The 14245-nt window shown below is 37.8% G+C and overlaps 1 protein-coding gene across 1 annotated transcript in view; it reads left to right on the forward strand.

The window, feature by feature from the left end:
- Positions 1-14245, forward strand: part of luzp2 (leucine zipper protein 2) — a 138918-nt gene that overhangs the window by 90795 nt on the left and 33878 nt on the right. The window contains exon 6 of the mRNA XM_035652223.1: positions 12285-12347. Coding sequence (XP_035508116.1) covers positions 12285-12347 — 63 coding nt within the window. The remainder of the gene's footprint in view (positions 1-12284; positions 12348-14245) is intronic.

A 14245-nucleotide genomic window follows, 5' to 3' on the forward strand; every position in this document is an offset into this window, starting at 1 on the left:
CTTTGACATATTCTACAGGTATAGACATTGAAACTGCAGTGAAAGGTGCTGCTGGTATAATGCCATTATGACTTTCAATATACCATTTTCACTGGCTATTTTTGCTAGGGACCGCTGGCTATTTTTGCTAGGAAAAGAGACCTCAACTCTCTGAGTCGCACAACTCATGCAGACAGTGTGACTGCTCTAATCTGTTCATATGGCAGTGAAAGAAAAACCAAGACATTCCACCGCTCACACCCACTGCAGATAGGCAGTTTGAACAAGCTGTAAGGGTTCTAAGCAGACTATTTGTAAATATTTTAATACATGTCTGGAAGGGATCTTTAGTTACTGAGGTCCTTAGGCAGTACATATAGAGCCTAAAGGTTACATACAAAAGTTACTGCCACTAGATGTTTCACTAGAACACCAGCATCTCAGACTAAAACAAATCGGTGCTACAGCCCATCAGACTCTTGACAAAAACCATCATCATTTTACATTGCAGATAATCAATTAATCTAGTAAATCTAGACAAACAAAATGAAACTCGACAAAAATGTCTTTGTAACCAACTTTTTTTCACTGTTCCAAGTATCACCAAAGCTGGTTTGGTTGAAATAAAACTTTAATTCACTAAGTTAAATATATTTAATTATTTTTGTTTAACCAGAAACAGCTCTTGCTCACCACCAGACTCCATTGGCAAAACAGTAATTTTACCTTGCAGATCATCAGGACATTGTTACTTCTTTCAAACTGGACAGGAACAAAATAAAACTCACCAAAACGATCTTTGTAAGTCCTTCCACTGTTCAAACAATCACCAACTCACAATGTGAAAACGGTGTGACACTGTGAAAGGGATTGTCGTAGTGATTAACTTACAGAGATATTATCACCTGAATCTGCAGCTCCCCTTGGCTTTACAGAGCAAGTTTCAACTCATTGTTGAACTGTCCGGCCCGCAACTTTACTGTTTTGGTTCACACTCAGCCACAGCAGGCAGCTGTCTTCAGTGAAAAAGCTCTAATCAACAGTAGACAGACTGTGTTATTGTAGCGACTAGCTGGAGGACATTGTGAAGCTATTAGCAGTTAAAACATCAAATATCGGGCGCCCGGTTAGCTCGGTTGCTACACTGGTGTCCCGTGTACCGATGCTGAGTCCTCGCTGTGTCATCCCCTCTCTCTGCCCCCCTTTCCTGCCTATCTTCAGCTGTCACTATCATATAAAAGAAATAAAAGCCCCAAAAAATACTTAAAAAAAACAAAAAAAAAACATCAAATATCTCCCCCAGGAGATTGTAGACACCAAAAACACAGCTAAAAGAGAATATTGGACTGCTTGCGCCGTGGACCATATAAACATAAAACGTAATGATTTGTCAATATTGACTTCAAAACATGTCTCTGCCCCCAAGTGGCCAGAATGTATTGCAGGCGTAAGATAATCTATAAACTCAGCATTGCAAAATCTTTGAAATATGAGCAAAACTACTACTACAAAAACAGTGCCAAACAAATATAGTTATTAATTTAGTATGTGTAATACTCTGAAATACTTTAAATGATAATAGTGCTTTTATGTCTACACTTTTTCCAGGTAGGAGGTAAGCCTCCAAATATCACATATTTTTATTGTTTTATTTATTAATTGTTTGCTTACTGAAAACTGCTCTTACATATTTGTTTTACTTAAGCAGTGTTCAAATTGGTGATATTAAGCAGCTAACTGACGACTTCATAAGATTCTATTGCTAATGTACAATTATAACTGGACCATAAAGTGAATGGTGTTGACTTCTGTTTTTTTTATTTTCTCCTTGCAAATATTTTTTGTGTAACCCATAAACAAACACCTTAGTTCTCAATGAGATGCAGTATCATTTACATAATGAGTACAGCTACAAAAATTGTTGTCACATCTCTTGGCAACAACAACCAAGTGCCTTGTTTAGTGCAGTGAATTAGCTTACTTTCCATGTGATGTACTGTGACATCCTTGTTAGTACATTAGACTGTTATTCACTACTTATAATATAAGTCTTACTATATCCACTATATAATACACTGGAGGCCATTGTAAAGAATCGCTCACATAACACCCCGAGATGTTGCTGTTCTTCTTCATCAATTAGGGTTGCTGTTGGTTACAGAATAGCTCCTTGTGGTATCAGTGAAAGAGATTATATTAACACTATTAACCATAAACAGTCCTCACATCCACAGTTTATTGATTGTTTAGCACAGTTTTAAACGGCCATATGAATGCTCAATCCAGTACATTTTGTTGTCCTTAAATGTCCTTCAGATACTGATTTGCCATTGCCTGTTGGCAGGCCCCTCAAAATGACATATTGAACAATTCAGTTTACAAAATTCATGTGGTGAACTGAATGTTTGGATCATAGTTCTGTGTCTTAGACCAACAAATTAACTTTTTTACGATGTCAGTACTCTTTCATTACCTATCTTTAGTAGACACTTTTGTCCAAAAGCACTTTTTTCCAAACACATAGATATTGGGAGCAGTAACCCACTCTACCACTATAGTCATTCTTTCCCTAAACTTAGCCAAGCTGTCTTAGTTGCCTTACCTTAACCATGGTGTAATCATCAACATTATTGTCAGATTTGTCTAATATCAGTGATCTTTTTGTTAAATTTTCCTTATTGCAACTCTGATTCAACTTTAATGAGAGAAAGTCAGGATTTTGTCATTTAGGCTGTCTGAGACAGATTCTGGACATCATCAGTTAAAACCATGACAGCTCTTTGTTCCACCTTAACACTTAAATTCAGAGTGGAGAGCAATGTTTTGGAGCCATTGTGTATATCAAGGTTTGATTAATTCAATTTGAAGTAATATCAATTTGTCGAGGAATTCTTCATATTTTACAGTTGCAGTGCTTCAATTATACTCTCAGATAATTCACTCTCTGCATTAGAGGCTTCACTGTCATCATTTCCATCTCATTCATCAGATTGTTCTGCCTTTTTTTTGTTCAGCTTGAACAAAAACAAGGAATGACAATGAATGAAATGACCAGAAACAATTAGTGTTCAGGTGGTAGTGCAGAGACCGGCTGCAGCTCCATTATTATGCTGATAGTAATTCAGGCTACTTCACATGGAATGTTTCAACTCTACTTTGAAATGCCAGGCCGTCCCAATTTCCCTGCGAGGATCAATAGAGTTCATTGAATAGCCCGAAACATTGTCAAGCATCTTACAAAACTACACAACAGCTTTTAATAAGGAATGGGGAGGCAATATCTATAAAGAAACACACATGTGGTCAGGTCAAATGAGGATGTGGGCAATATTTCCATCAAATCAAAACTGAATGCATGGCAACAGAACAGTGGTGCACAGGACTGAAAATAAATACCTAAAATGACATTAGTATTATTGGCAAAAGGTACTTAAAGTGTTAATGTCATCTGCAAACAGGAAGTTTGACACATTTCTTGACCTATGTCTTACACTTCAGGATTTTTCCTTATTGTTTTGGCACAGTTTCTAGACAGATATTATGGAGTCATGGCAAAAAAAAATTACAGCAATTTTCTGATTCAGCCATATTTTGTTCACATTAACTCCCTCCGGTTGTGTTCATCAGATAAGAACATAAGGGATTCAATATCTTGCTCAAAGATATATTGACAGGGCTGACGAATATGGAGGAAATCTTACAATGACTAGACCACCATGTTGCCATTACACAGTGTGCATACTGCATGCATATGATTATGTTTCTGAACAATGAAACAGTGACGAGAAAGCAATCTTTTCACTTATGCATAATCCCCCCTTTGACCTCAAGAGTCCTTAAGAAACTGCCAAGATGTGTTCAGCTCAAGCTGCCAAATGCCGTGTAAGATGTCCGGGGGTATGTCATATTTAATAGCTTATCCACAGTGAACGTTTGCTTTTCTAATGCCAGTTATTTATATTAGATTTGTGTTCGACAGCTACATAAATGTAGAACTTGTGCAGCCCTGCCACAATTTTCCTGCAATGTGAGTTTCTTATTTTTTCTTGGACTGTGCTGACAGAGATTATAATTTATTATGTTATGTGTGGAATCTACTCATTAATATATGACAGACGCTGTCAAATAGACAGACCTTAGAATATGTTTTTTAATTTATTAATATAAATGCATTTTTCAACTTCTAAGGATGACCGAGATCCAGGGGAAAAAATCAGTTGAATAAGAGATAAAACATCTAAGGTTTCTATTTATAAATAACATTTTTAATGGTCAGAGAAAAACTGAGACATGGGGAAAAGAAGGTCCACCGAGCATTATTTAATGTTTGTTATTTGTTGAGTTTTAGGATTTTTATAGCCGAGCTGCTGACATTGAACGACAAGTTTCTTATTATTTTCTGCTTGATCAACAGCCCTCTTTTGTATGCCCCTTAAATGGAGTGTGAAAGTTGAGCAGCAGATACTTTCTAAATTATAAATTATTTTTCAAAAACAGTTTTATGGTTCTGTACTATGCAGTGAGGGATTATCTAGTTTCAATTAGTTTTTGTGTTTTGCTACAGTCCATGTTCTTGGAGTTTTTACTATGGATGACCCAATGACTTTTAATCTAAATAAATGTCATGCAGAACTCTGACATAGGAAAAAGTATAATGTTTTCAACAGCTGATGTTTAAAAGGCTTTGGTGCATAATTAATTTCAATAGTTTGACAACTGAAAATTTTCCAGTTCATAATTAGGAAAATTCTGTTGTGGGAGCCAACTACAATCACATGGGACACATGAATAAGAATTCATAACAAAGGCCCTTTGTTGTAAGCTTAATATCAAAATACTTTAAATAGTCCATAATGTTATTATTCCCCTTTGTCGGCATCAGTGGCTCACCATTAGAGTCTCTCAACAACCATCTGTAGGGAAGTCTAGAAGGCAAGAATGACACTTTTCTATGCCAGATTATTATCGAACATCACTCCAACCACTGCAACCCAACAAAGTCAATACGAGACTTATAACTCAAAGCTGTTTCTCACACCAAAGCCAAAAATCACAGGGCACTCTCAAGGTCTGATAAAATTCAGATTGCTGCTCGGAGGCTAAACAGGTAGTATGAGCTTATAGGCGTGGGAGAGCTGGGTGAATTGTGATAGCTAAATTATGTTATGAAATCAACAACTTCAAAGTAAAATCAGATCTCTCAAATGAGAAAAACAGACCTAGCATCTTTCACTCAGCTCCCATCCAGCAGTATGTACTATCACAATGTTCATATGTATATACGCCAAAGTGGATGGTAGGGTAAGTGGGTTTCCAATGAAGCCCCTCACCCACAGCATCAATTCAACAATCTTTTGTTCATTTGGTACAGCTTACTGTAACTGTGTCACATGCTGTGTACTATTTTCACTGCCTTCTCCACCAAGGAGTATTGGAATGATCCATGTTGCACTTTTCCAGTGGAAGCACCTCTTTATTTGGTGTCTTGCTAAACATACGTAACTATTTGAAAAAGTTCAAACTAGACTGAACCTTCAAAGACAACATTTCACTGAGATATTATTTATTTCTGGAACATTTTATCTGTTATTTTCCCTGACCTCTGTTTGGGTTTGGGCACAGTTCATTGTGGCCTTTAATTGACATGAATAATGAAGTTGTATTTTCACAATTGAGACATGTAAGCTTTTAAAGCAGTGATTTAACAGAAACATCTTGTCATTCTGTTTTCTCTGTCATTACAATGAAGCTTATTGACCTTTTAAGCTGAAAACAGTCCCTTGTTTGTACCACCCCTGAGTGGTGTCTGGCAATGTGCACGCCATGGCTAGTGTGACTCTACTTGTTGAAAATAAAAATGTCAACTCTAGCTGCATCGCACTTTTGATGGTTTATTTAAACTTTGTGGTCGCAGAAGGGACAGGGCTGAATGCAAGTTGATTGAGTTTAACAGTGGAAACTAAATTGTTAGTTAATTGTGGTGTTAATGTGGGAACAACCTAACCAGGATTAAATTAAAAGATTTTTTACCGGAAGAGTTTGTTTGACACTTCATGCTAAGGCTAAAAGCATCCAACACTGATGTGTGTCGGGAAGTGTGAAAGTTGACCTAGATGGACAGTAAATATCAACACTCGAGGGTGTCGACATATCAGCACTTTATAATGTGTGAAAATAACTCGGAGTCAAATGGACACTTTTCAGTGCTCAAGTCCTTTAGATGGTTAGTGATTGCCTATATTTCTGTAAATATATATGTATTATTTTTGTTGTTTTTTAAAAATATTTTACCTTTACTTAATCTTCAACCCTGCAACCTTTATGCGAAAGAGAACATAATGTTATTGTGCATATAAAATCACATAACCAAGAGAGGCCAGTGGTCCATCATTCGCAGTCAGATTGCGACTCCATAATAGTCATAGATCTGTGATGAAGGCCCTGTGACAGATTGATAGATAGATTTTGTATTTTGTATTTTGTATTTTGTGTCTTTTGTGTGTGTTGTTGCCCTTCTGTAAATGGAAAATATGAGCAACATGTAGATGTAAAAATCTTCCTTTACTTTCAGGTTTGCCGACTGACAGCGCTGCGGGAGTAACACATTACGACATATGCAGCTCAGTGTATCACATTTTGCATAATGCGCTGTGACATAAAAGCTCCAGAGGATCTCATTTTCACTCTGAGTATGTCCTGGGGCTAAACTACGTCACATTTTATGACAGCTGCCAGTTCTGCGTGTCCTCAAATGGTGGTCCTTCTGCAGGGGCAAGAGGAGGTGCAACTGTGAGGAATTGATACTCGGCCAGTTTTGCCTCACTGAGTCACAAAATAACTGCCATCCCAGCTTATTACCTCTGTGTATGTGTTGTATGTATGTATACAGTACACAGTAGAAAGTGCACTACAGGTGTGTGTGGGAGTGAGGAATGAATTGCAAAGAAAAGACAGAAGCTATAATGCACTGCATATGGGAAACTGCCACTTTTTGAACTGCATGTAGTTTGTTGCTGCCTGCCAAATTATAGTACTGTTAACAGTGTGAAAGGTTCAGCTTTAATTTTTTTTAACTAATATTTATGTAATAAAGAAACAAATGTAGTAAAAAGTACACACTTTCATTTGAGCGTGGAAAATTGGTCCAATCCGCTAATAATGCCCTGACACTATGTTTTTTTAGTAAGAGTTAAGTGGCACATTGCAGTTTTGATGTCAAAAATCACTAAGACAACCGGCCAGCATATGATGACATTAGATTCATTCATATAATTATGAATAATTCCAAAGTACAACCTCTGTTTGGTGATAATTTGGCCATATTTCATTAAGTGGAAAGAAGACTAACGACTGTGACACGCTGCCAACCTCTCGTTAACAGGTTAGAGCAGCCCCACAGCCCATGTCAGCAGCACATCTCACACATGTCTGTAGCAATGCTTCACTGGAGAGTTTATATTTTTCTCTTTTTTTTTCTGGAAGCCATGCGCGCTTCTCAGCAAAGCCCTGTGAAGATGATCTGTTTATAATAATATCAACATCATGCCAGCAATGTTACTGAAACCACAGTTTCAATGTCAATATCTGAAAATGTCAGACATAAAGAAAATCCAATACATTGTTTAAAGTTTTTTTAGATAATTAATACAGTGCACAAGGCATACTACAAGTTATTAAAATCAATCTAATGTGTATGCCTGACAATTAAATAGCTCTGCATTGCAGAAACAAAATGCCTGCATTGAAGCTGGTCCTCAATGTTTTTTCACACACACAGAGTTGATCAGAGTAGAAAGTTGATGATGGCTGCTCCATGCATGAAAGCTTTGTGATTAAAAACAGCTGTGTGAAAGCTGACATAAAATGAAAGATTGGATCAGGTCAATAAACCTCAATATAGCCAATACCGATCAGTTATTAAAATGCCTTGATCAGCACCGATACTGATTGTTGGATCGGGACATCCCTAAAAACACTATAAATATTTTTTTTTAATTCAACACATGTTGTATCCTTTTCAGATTAAAAGCTTACTAGCATTTCTGTGTATTTCATTCATTTGTTAATAAGGCTTTTATTGAATTGTATTTGTCAAAGGCAAACTCATTGTTGTGACAGATAGGGCTGCCAGCAGCAGCATCGCAGCGGAAACGCTCTCTGTTGCGTGTGAGCCGCAGCAGTTCAGTAAGGTAGCTGCTGCACTGCACAGGTAGGCAGTGTGGCCCTTTCGTAAGAGTCTACAGCTATACTAGCAGTGAGGCTGTACTTAGGCATGTGCTGTTTTTAGGTAAATGCTAAAGTCAGCATGCTGACATGCTCACATGCTTATGTTTAGCAGTGATAATGTTTCCCACATTCACTGTCATATTCTAACTGGCAATTGGGATTGTCTATGTCACATTTACTAGCTGTCAAAATATGGCACTAAAAACACAAATGTCAACATCGTGGTTGTACAAGATAACCAATCCTGGGATCACCAAAGTCAGTAGGATTGATCCACTGGGGACCCTCAATGTTTGCCCAGAATGTCATGGTAATCCATTGGATAGTTGTTGAGATATTTCAGTCCAAAGCACACAACTGACTGACTGACCAACATTGCCATCCCTACAGCCATGCCTCTAGCATGAAAAAAGTAAGACATAACAGAATTCATCATTCTAAGTTCATACAGATGCTACTTTATGGTGAATGATTGTCATTGAGCTTTCAATTGTCTATGCTTTCAGGATATGCCATCACGCAGAGTGAGAATTGTGGAGGTGGGCACCTCATTTATAAGCAGATGTCAAGGGCCAGCTGGTGGATGCACATTATCCCTCTCCTTCTGTATACAAACTGTCCCTGTGGTTCACAGCCAACTCGTCACCTAATAACATTGAGCTGTCTCCAACATCAATCAGCAAATCTATCATCGGAGCACAGCAACATAATAGCCAAATGTGTTATCTTCCCCTAAATTAATTTAATGTGCCATCTATAAGCCATAATTGCTTATGGCAAGATTGTACTTTTAGAAATATCTGCTAGTAGGGGTGCTACATGGGGATAAAAACACACTTGTCTGACTTGCACTGGAGCCAAAAAAATCATTGACTGGGACTGATTCTGAAGGGCATTTAGAAAGACAGACAGACAGACAGACAGACTTGTGTCGGCAATGTGGTGCAATAAATAATAGTCTGTTAAAAAACTATACAAAATGGAGGTAGCTGTCAGCGCTTATAAGTATTCCCCAATCTGTGTTTGTTTGATCTGCTTTTCTTTTAGTTTTGAATAATGAAAACAGTGAAACAGCTTATTGCAGATTTATTTTTGAACAATCCTCCACAATCCAAAAATACATTTAGATTATATTGTTAATCTTCAATTGTTGCTCTAGCTGTCTCATATCTTAGTCAACAGGTCAAGCTGATTTTCCTAATTTTAGGTAGGATAAAAACATTTTCTAAAACAAAGTGCACATTATAGATCATGACACCCCACAATTGTTTCATGAGGATGTCACACTGTGGAATAGCGATGAACTGTCTCTAGCCCAAGCCATTCATCATCTCCCATGTGGTTCTTCCCAGGGCTACGTCCCACATAGCAGACATTGTGGTGAGGTTTTCTGGTCTTTTCATTGTACAGTCAGGCGATTACTGCCTTCGTAAAGCCCAGCAAGTCTACCATGTTGTTGATGCTCAGGACCACCCTCCTGGCATCCACCATCATGCTGTTACAAAGTCTGTTAGATCACAGTCTAAGTCCATACACTGTAATCCCTTCAAATGCAAGTGTGGAAAAGGAGATGCTGTTGCATGAACTTCTTTCTGTAGCATACTGCATGTGCTGTATAAAAGAGACAGGGCCAATGTCTTCTGCAGGGCCACGATTTCTGTAGTGTTCTTTAATTAAAGCTGTTGAATAAATATTCATTGGTCCCACTTCAGTTTTGCTGGATGGGTTTGAATAATAGACTCTTGGCTCCAGGTAATTAGCTCATTGATAAACACATTAAGATTTTTAAATGTGTAGTTAAGTCAGTGGAAAGGGTTAATGAATATCTACTGGTTACTATATTGAAGTTGCATCTAATTACATGTGTTTCTTTAGATAAAGCAAAAGTGGTACAAGCATAGTTACGTACCAGTGGTGGTAATTTCCTGTTAATATCCAATATTATGGGATCATCTTTTGGTTTCCTGTGGGCCCTCAACATATTTTAAGGCTCTGTGAGCTCTTTACTTAATATTTCCTCATTCTTTCAATAATCACTAAGATTTTGAAAGAATGAGGGCAATCAAATCAAATAGGGTTGGGCCAATGGACGATGCCATCATCCATCACTGATGGCTGACAGTCATTTACCACTGAGTCCTCTAGCATCATAACATCATTTAAATTGTACTTTATTATAATAGCTCCTGATTTACTTAAAAGTCTAGTGTGTAACATTTATGAGAATATATTGGCAGAAATGGAATATAATGTTCATAGGTATGTTTTAATCATTTTATCTACAGACACAGCGGGTCACCTTCCATGAAGTCCGCCATGTTCCATGCGCCATGTTTTCTACAGTAGCCCAGAACAGTCAAACCAAACACTGGCTGTAAATAGGGGCTTTTGCATTTTTTGCGCCCATCGTAGTTTCTCCTATACACACTTCACAGCCCGTTCTCATTCCCAGGTCGCCAAATACAGATGTTAGCAGTGTTTAGCGCTAAATGCTAATAAATCCTACATACTAGTGCTTTAAGCATACAGGCTCAAATGTGCAAAATATAGAAATAGTAATTAATATCCAACATACATATATAAATATAACGGCATCATCGTCGGCAGCAATGCTTCACTGTGTCGTCCACAGTGGACGTCATCGACATCTTAACTTAAAGATCATATATTCTAAAGTAGCAAGCTTGAGACTTACTGCAGTATGTGCAATCTGTGTTACTGTGACATGAATTTGTCATTAGTATTTTTCTTTTTTATATGTTTTTTGGAAGATATTTTTTATTGCTGTTATCTCCCAAGATGTCCCAAGAAAGGCAACCATGCACACCATCAAAAACCCTCATATCACAGGGATCTTTTTTGTTATATTATGTTGTATGGTGCAATTGGTTCTGCTCACTGTATAATAAGTTTTTTACCTAGTAGTTTTATTTGTCTCAGAAATGTTATTACAGTGCAACGGTCAATCTAGTTTTAAATCACAGTAGAGACTATCTGCCTCAAATGACGTGCAGATGCTGGAGACTGTACAATTTTAGTTGTTTTCGACCTTAGTGAAGCTTTTGTCATGGCTGATCACACTGTTTTATTGGCTCATCTTGAGATCTGGATGGGTACTTTGGGTTAAGCATCAACTTGTTTAGGACTGTTCTTACTAAGAGATCATGGTCAATTAAAAGAACATTTATTCTCACCAAATGCTGTTTTTACCTTCAGGTCCTGCTCTCTTGTGTTTTTAAATGGTCCCTCTTTCCTGTGTCATTTGCGGACTTCCCTTTAACACTTTTACATATTTGATCATATTCACTAATCGTCTATCGTGGCCTCTTACACCGAGCCTACAATCTTTAATTGTGACCTTACCTTCTGGAAAACAGGTAATACTACAGATACAATACTTTTATTTCACTATAGGTGAAATTTCAGTTCAGCCATTATTCTTAAATTAAGAAAGTTAGATATTTACAAAAGAAAGAAGCAATTTTATTACTTCAGAAATTGTTCTTTGTCATACATGGTACATGGTAATAATAGTGTCATTCTGCTTTAAAATAACATTTTACTTCCTCAAATGTTTTAAATACACCTTGTGTAAATGAATATAATACAATGTACTGCTTTCCAAGACAAAATTACTCTCAGGCCTCCAGATTGTTTATAAAACTGCAGCAAGGCTCTTAACAGGCACCGAACAAAAAGACCCTGTGACCCCTACTTTGGCATTTCTCCACTGGCTGCCAGTCAGTGATTTTAAGGCTTTACTGATCACGTTTAAAGTTCACTGGGGGTCTGGCCCTGAGCTAGATTTCTGACCTTTTAGATGCCTATGAGCCTGAGTGCACTTTCAGATCCTCAGATGGGGCACTCCTGACTGCTCCTCAGTCTAGTCTGAAATCGAGAGGCAACCATGCACTTGCTGTCAGAGCTCCTCAACAGCCAAATGCCTTGCCGGAGAAACTGAGGTCCACTGAGTCGATAATACAGTTTTTAAAGCAGCAAAAATTTTAAGAGAACATGCAGTCCAGAACAGAGGGCAGACACCAATGGCATCACCTATTTCTTTCTATTTTCTTTTTCAGAACAAGAGCTTGAAAAATAAACTACTCTCTGGACACAAACTTTGTGACGCCTATGCTGAAGAGGTAAGAATTTTTAATTCGTACATTCTGTTTCATCACATACATTATTCATTCTCAGTTCCAGCTACTTAATGTTTTTAATTGTTCATGGAATAGGTTCAATTTGTGATACGACATTGCAGTTGTTCTTTTGTGAGTAGGTAATGTTAACAAAATACAAATTATGACATCCAACTGAGAAATGCAGTGATTATCATTAATTGACTGCAAAATACTGCTGAGTTTATAATTGAGGAGATTTTGTCTAATTTGTCTAATAAAATTTAGATTATTCATTCTTTATTCTTTAGATTATTGATTGAAACTGTAATTAGAAAACGTTTGATAGGACTTTTGCATGGTGAAAGATTCACAAAATGGTTAGAAATTGTCCACTCCTGTCTCATTCACTCTCTCACACAAAGACACCTAAACTTGCTGGCTGTCCAGTGAATCTCAGAACAACTCATCTCTAACAGCAAGCCCTTTGATGGCTGTACAGAGCAATCTGAGCAACTGAGGTTGTAGTGAGAGCAGTTTGAGTACATTTCATCCGTGTCATTTTTGCTGTCACCTACTTTTTCTCCTTCAACTCTGCTGCCAGTTGTTACAGTCAGCAACGTCCAACAGGTTCACATCCTTAGTGAAACATGGAGTTGAGCTTTGAACTGCTGCTTTTGCCTTCTTGCTGACCAATGCTCATGCTCTAATTTAGCCATGCAAGATCTTACAAGGCAGTGGGTCCTGCAGGCGTCCTGATGACATGCCCAAGTGAGTGAAGCTGGTGCTGTGTAATCGTGGGCTCAATAGTTATGCAGTTATGCAGTTATGCAGTTGGTGATTCCAAGCATTTCCTGTATCCAGGCTACAGTATGTGGAATAACTTTAGATAGAGACAACAAAGAGCAGTGTGGTTAGCAAGACAGATTGATAGATGGCCACCATGGTTTGAAGATGAATATTTTTCTTTGGAAAGACCCTGGGCTAGACTTCCCCTGGGGCAGCAGCAGCTTGTTCGATCAGTGCTACTGAGGAAATTACCAAGGTTTTAGAATGACAGAACAAGTTTCCATTTCCAGGTGAAGACAAGACATAACTAAGGAGCCTGGCAGGTATCAGGGGGTGAACTGAGAGTCCTTCAAATTAATAATATGTACCCTAAAAAATATTTGTGTCCTTGAATCACTAACCCATGTTCTTAAATTACTTAAAATGTTTGCCCCTTGTCTCTTGATCAGGCACGCATCTTACTTCTGTACCTATAAACCATTATAGAGAGCACCAGTCCTGAGGTTAGCCTTGGCTTGCTTTCAGTTCTCAGTCTGGTTTTCCACTGACAGTTTCTTTCATCACTTTTTTTTGAAAACCTGAGAATTATGTCCAATAATCCAATTATCTGTCCAATTTGAGCACTCCTGAATTTTAAACCAAGTGCTGTTCAAAAGTGTTTGCTATGTTCCATGGGAATGTACACTACAGTCCCGTAATAAATCCTGCCTTCATGGTAGGTTTTTGTTGAAACTGTTTTAGAGATTGTATTGCATTATACTGACTGGTGTGTATTATTTGTTCACCCATTCATATCAATGAGGATTGGCTTATTAAAACTGTTACATTTGTGGGGTCCAGGGGAAAAGAGGAGTAACAATTAATAATTAATCCAGGCGTTTAAAGAAGGGCAGGAAACATAAGGATTTGTACTTTTTAAACAATTTTTTCCAACGTAAAAGAGGTCCGTAAACACAAAACAACTGCCTAAAAAGAAAGGAAGCGAAAACACATTTAACTCAACAAACCACTAATGCAATAAATAAACGTCGCTATCCCTCCACTGAGAGAATAACGGTAACACACAAGCACCACACAGCTCTGCTTCACACCCGACAGCGACACGACTCTATCTGGTGGTTTTTGGCCCACTG

Source organism: Morone saxatilis, unplaced genomic scaffold (assembly GCF_004916995.1).
Source record: "Morone saxatilis isolate NCDOM2014 unplaced genomic scaffold, NCSU_SB_2.0 Contig11, whole genome shotgun sequence".
In the NCBI taxonomy this organism is placed as follows: domain Eukaryota; kingdom Metazoa; phylum Chordata; class Actinopteri; family Moronidae; genus Morone; species Morone saxatilis.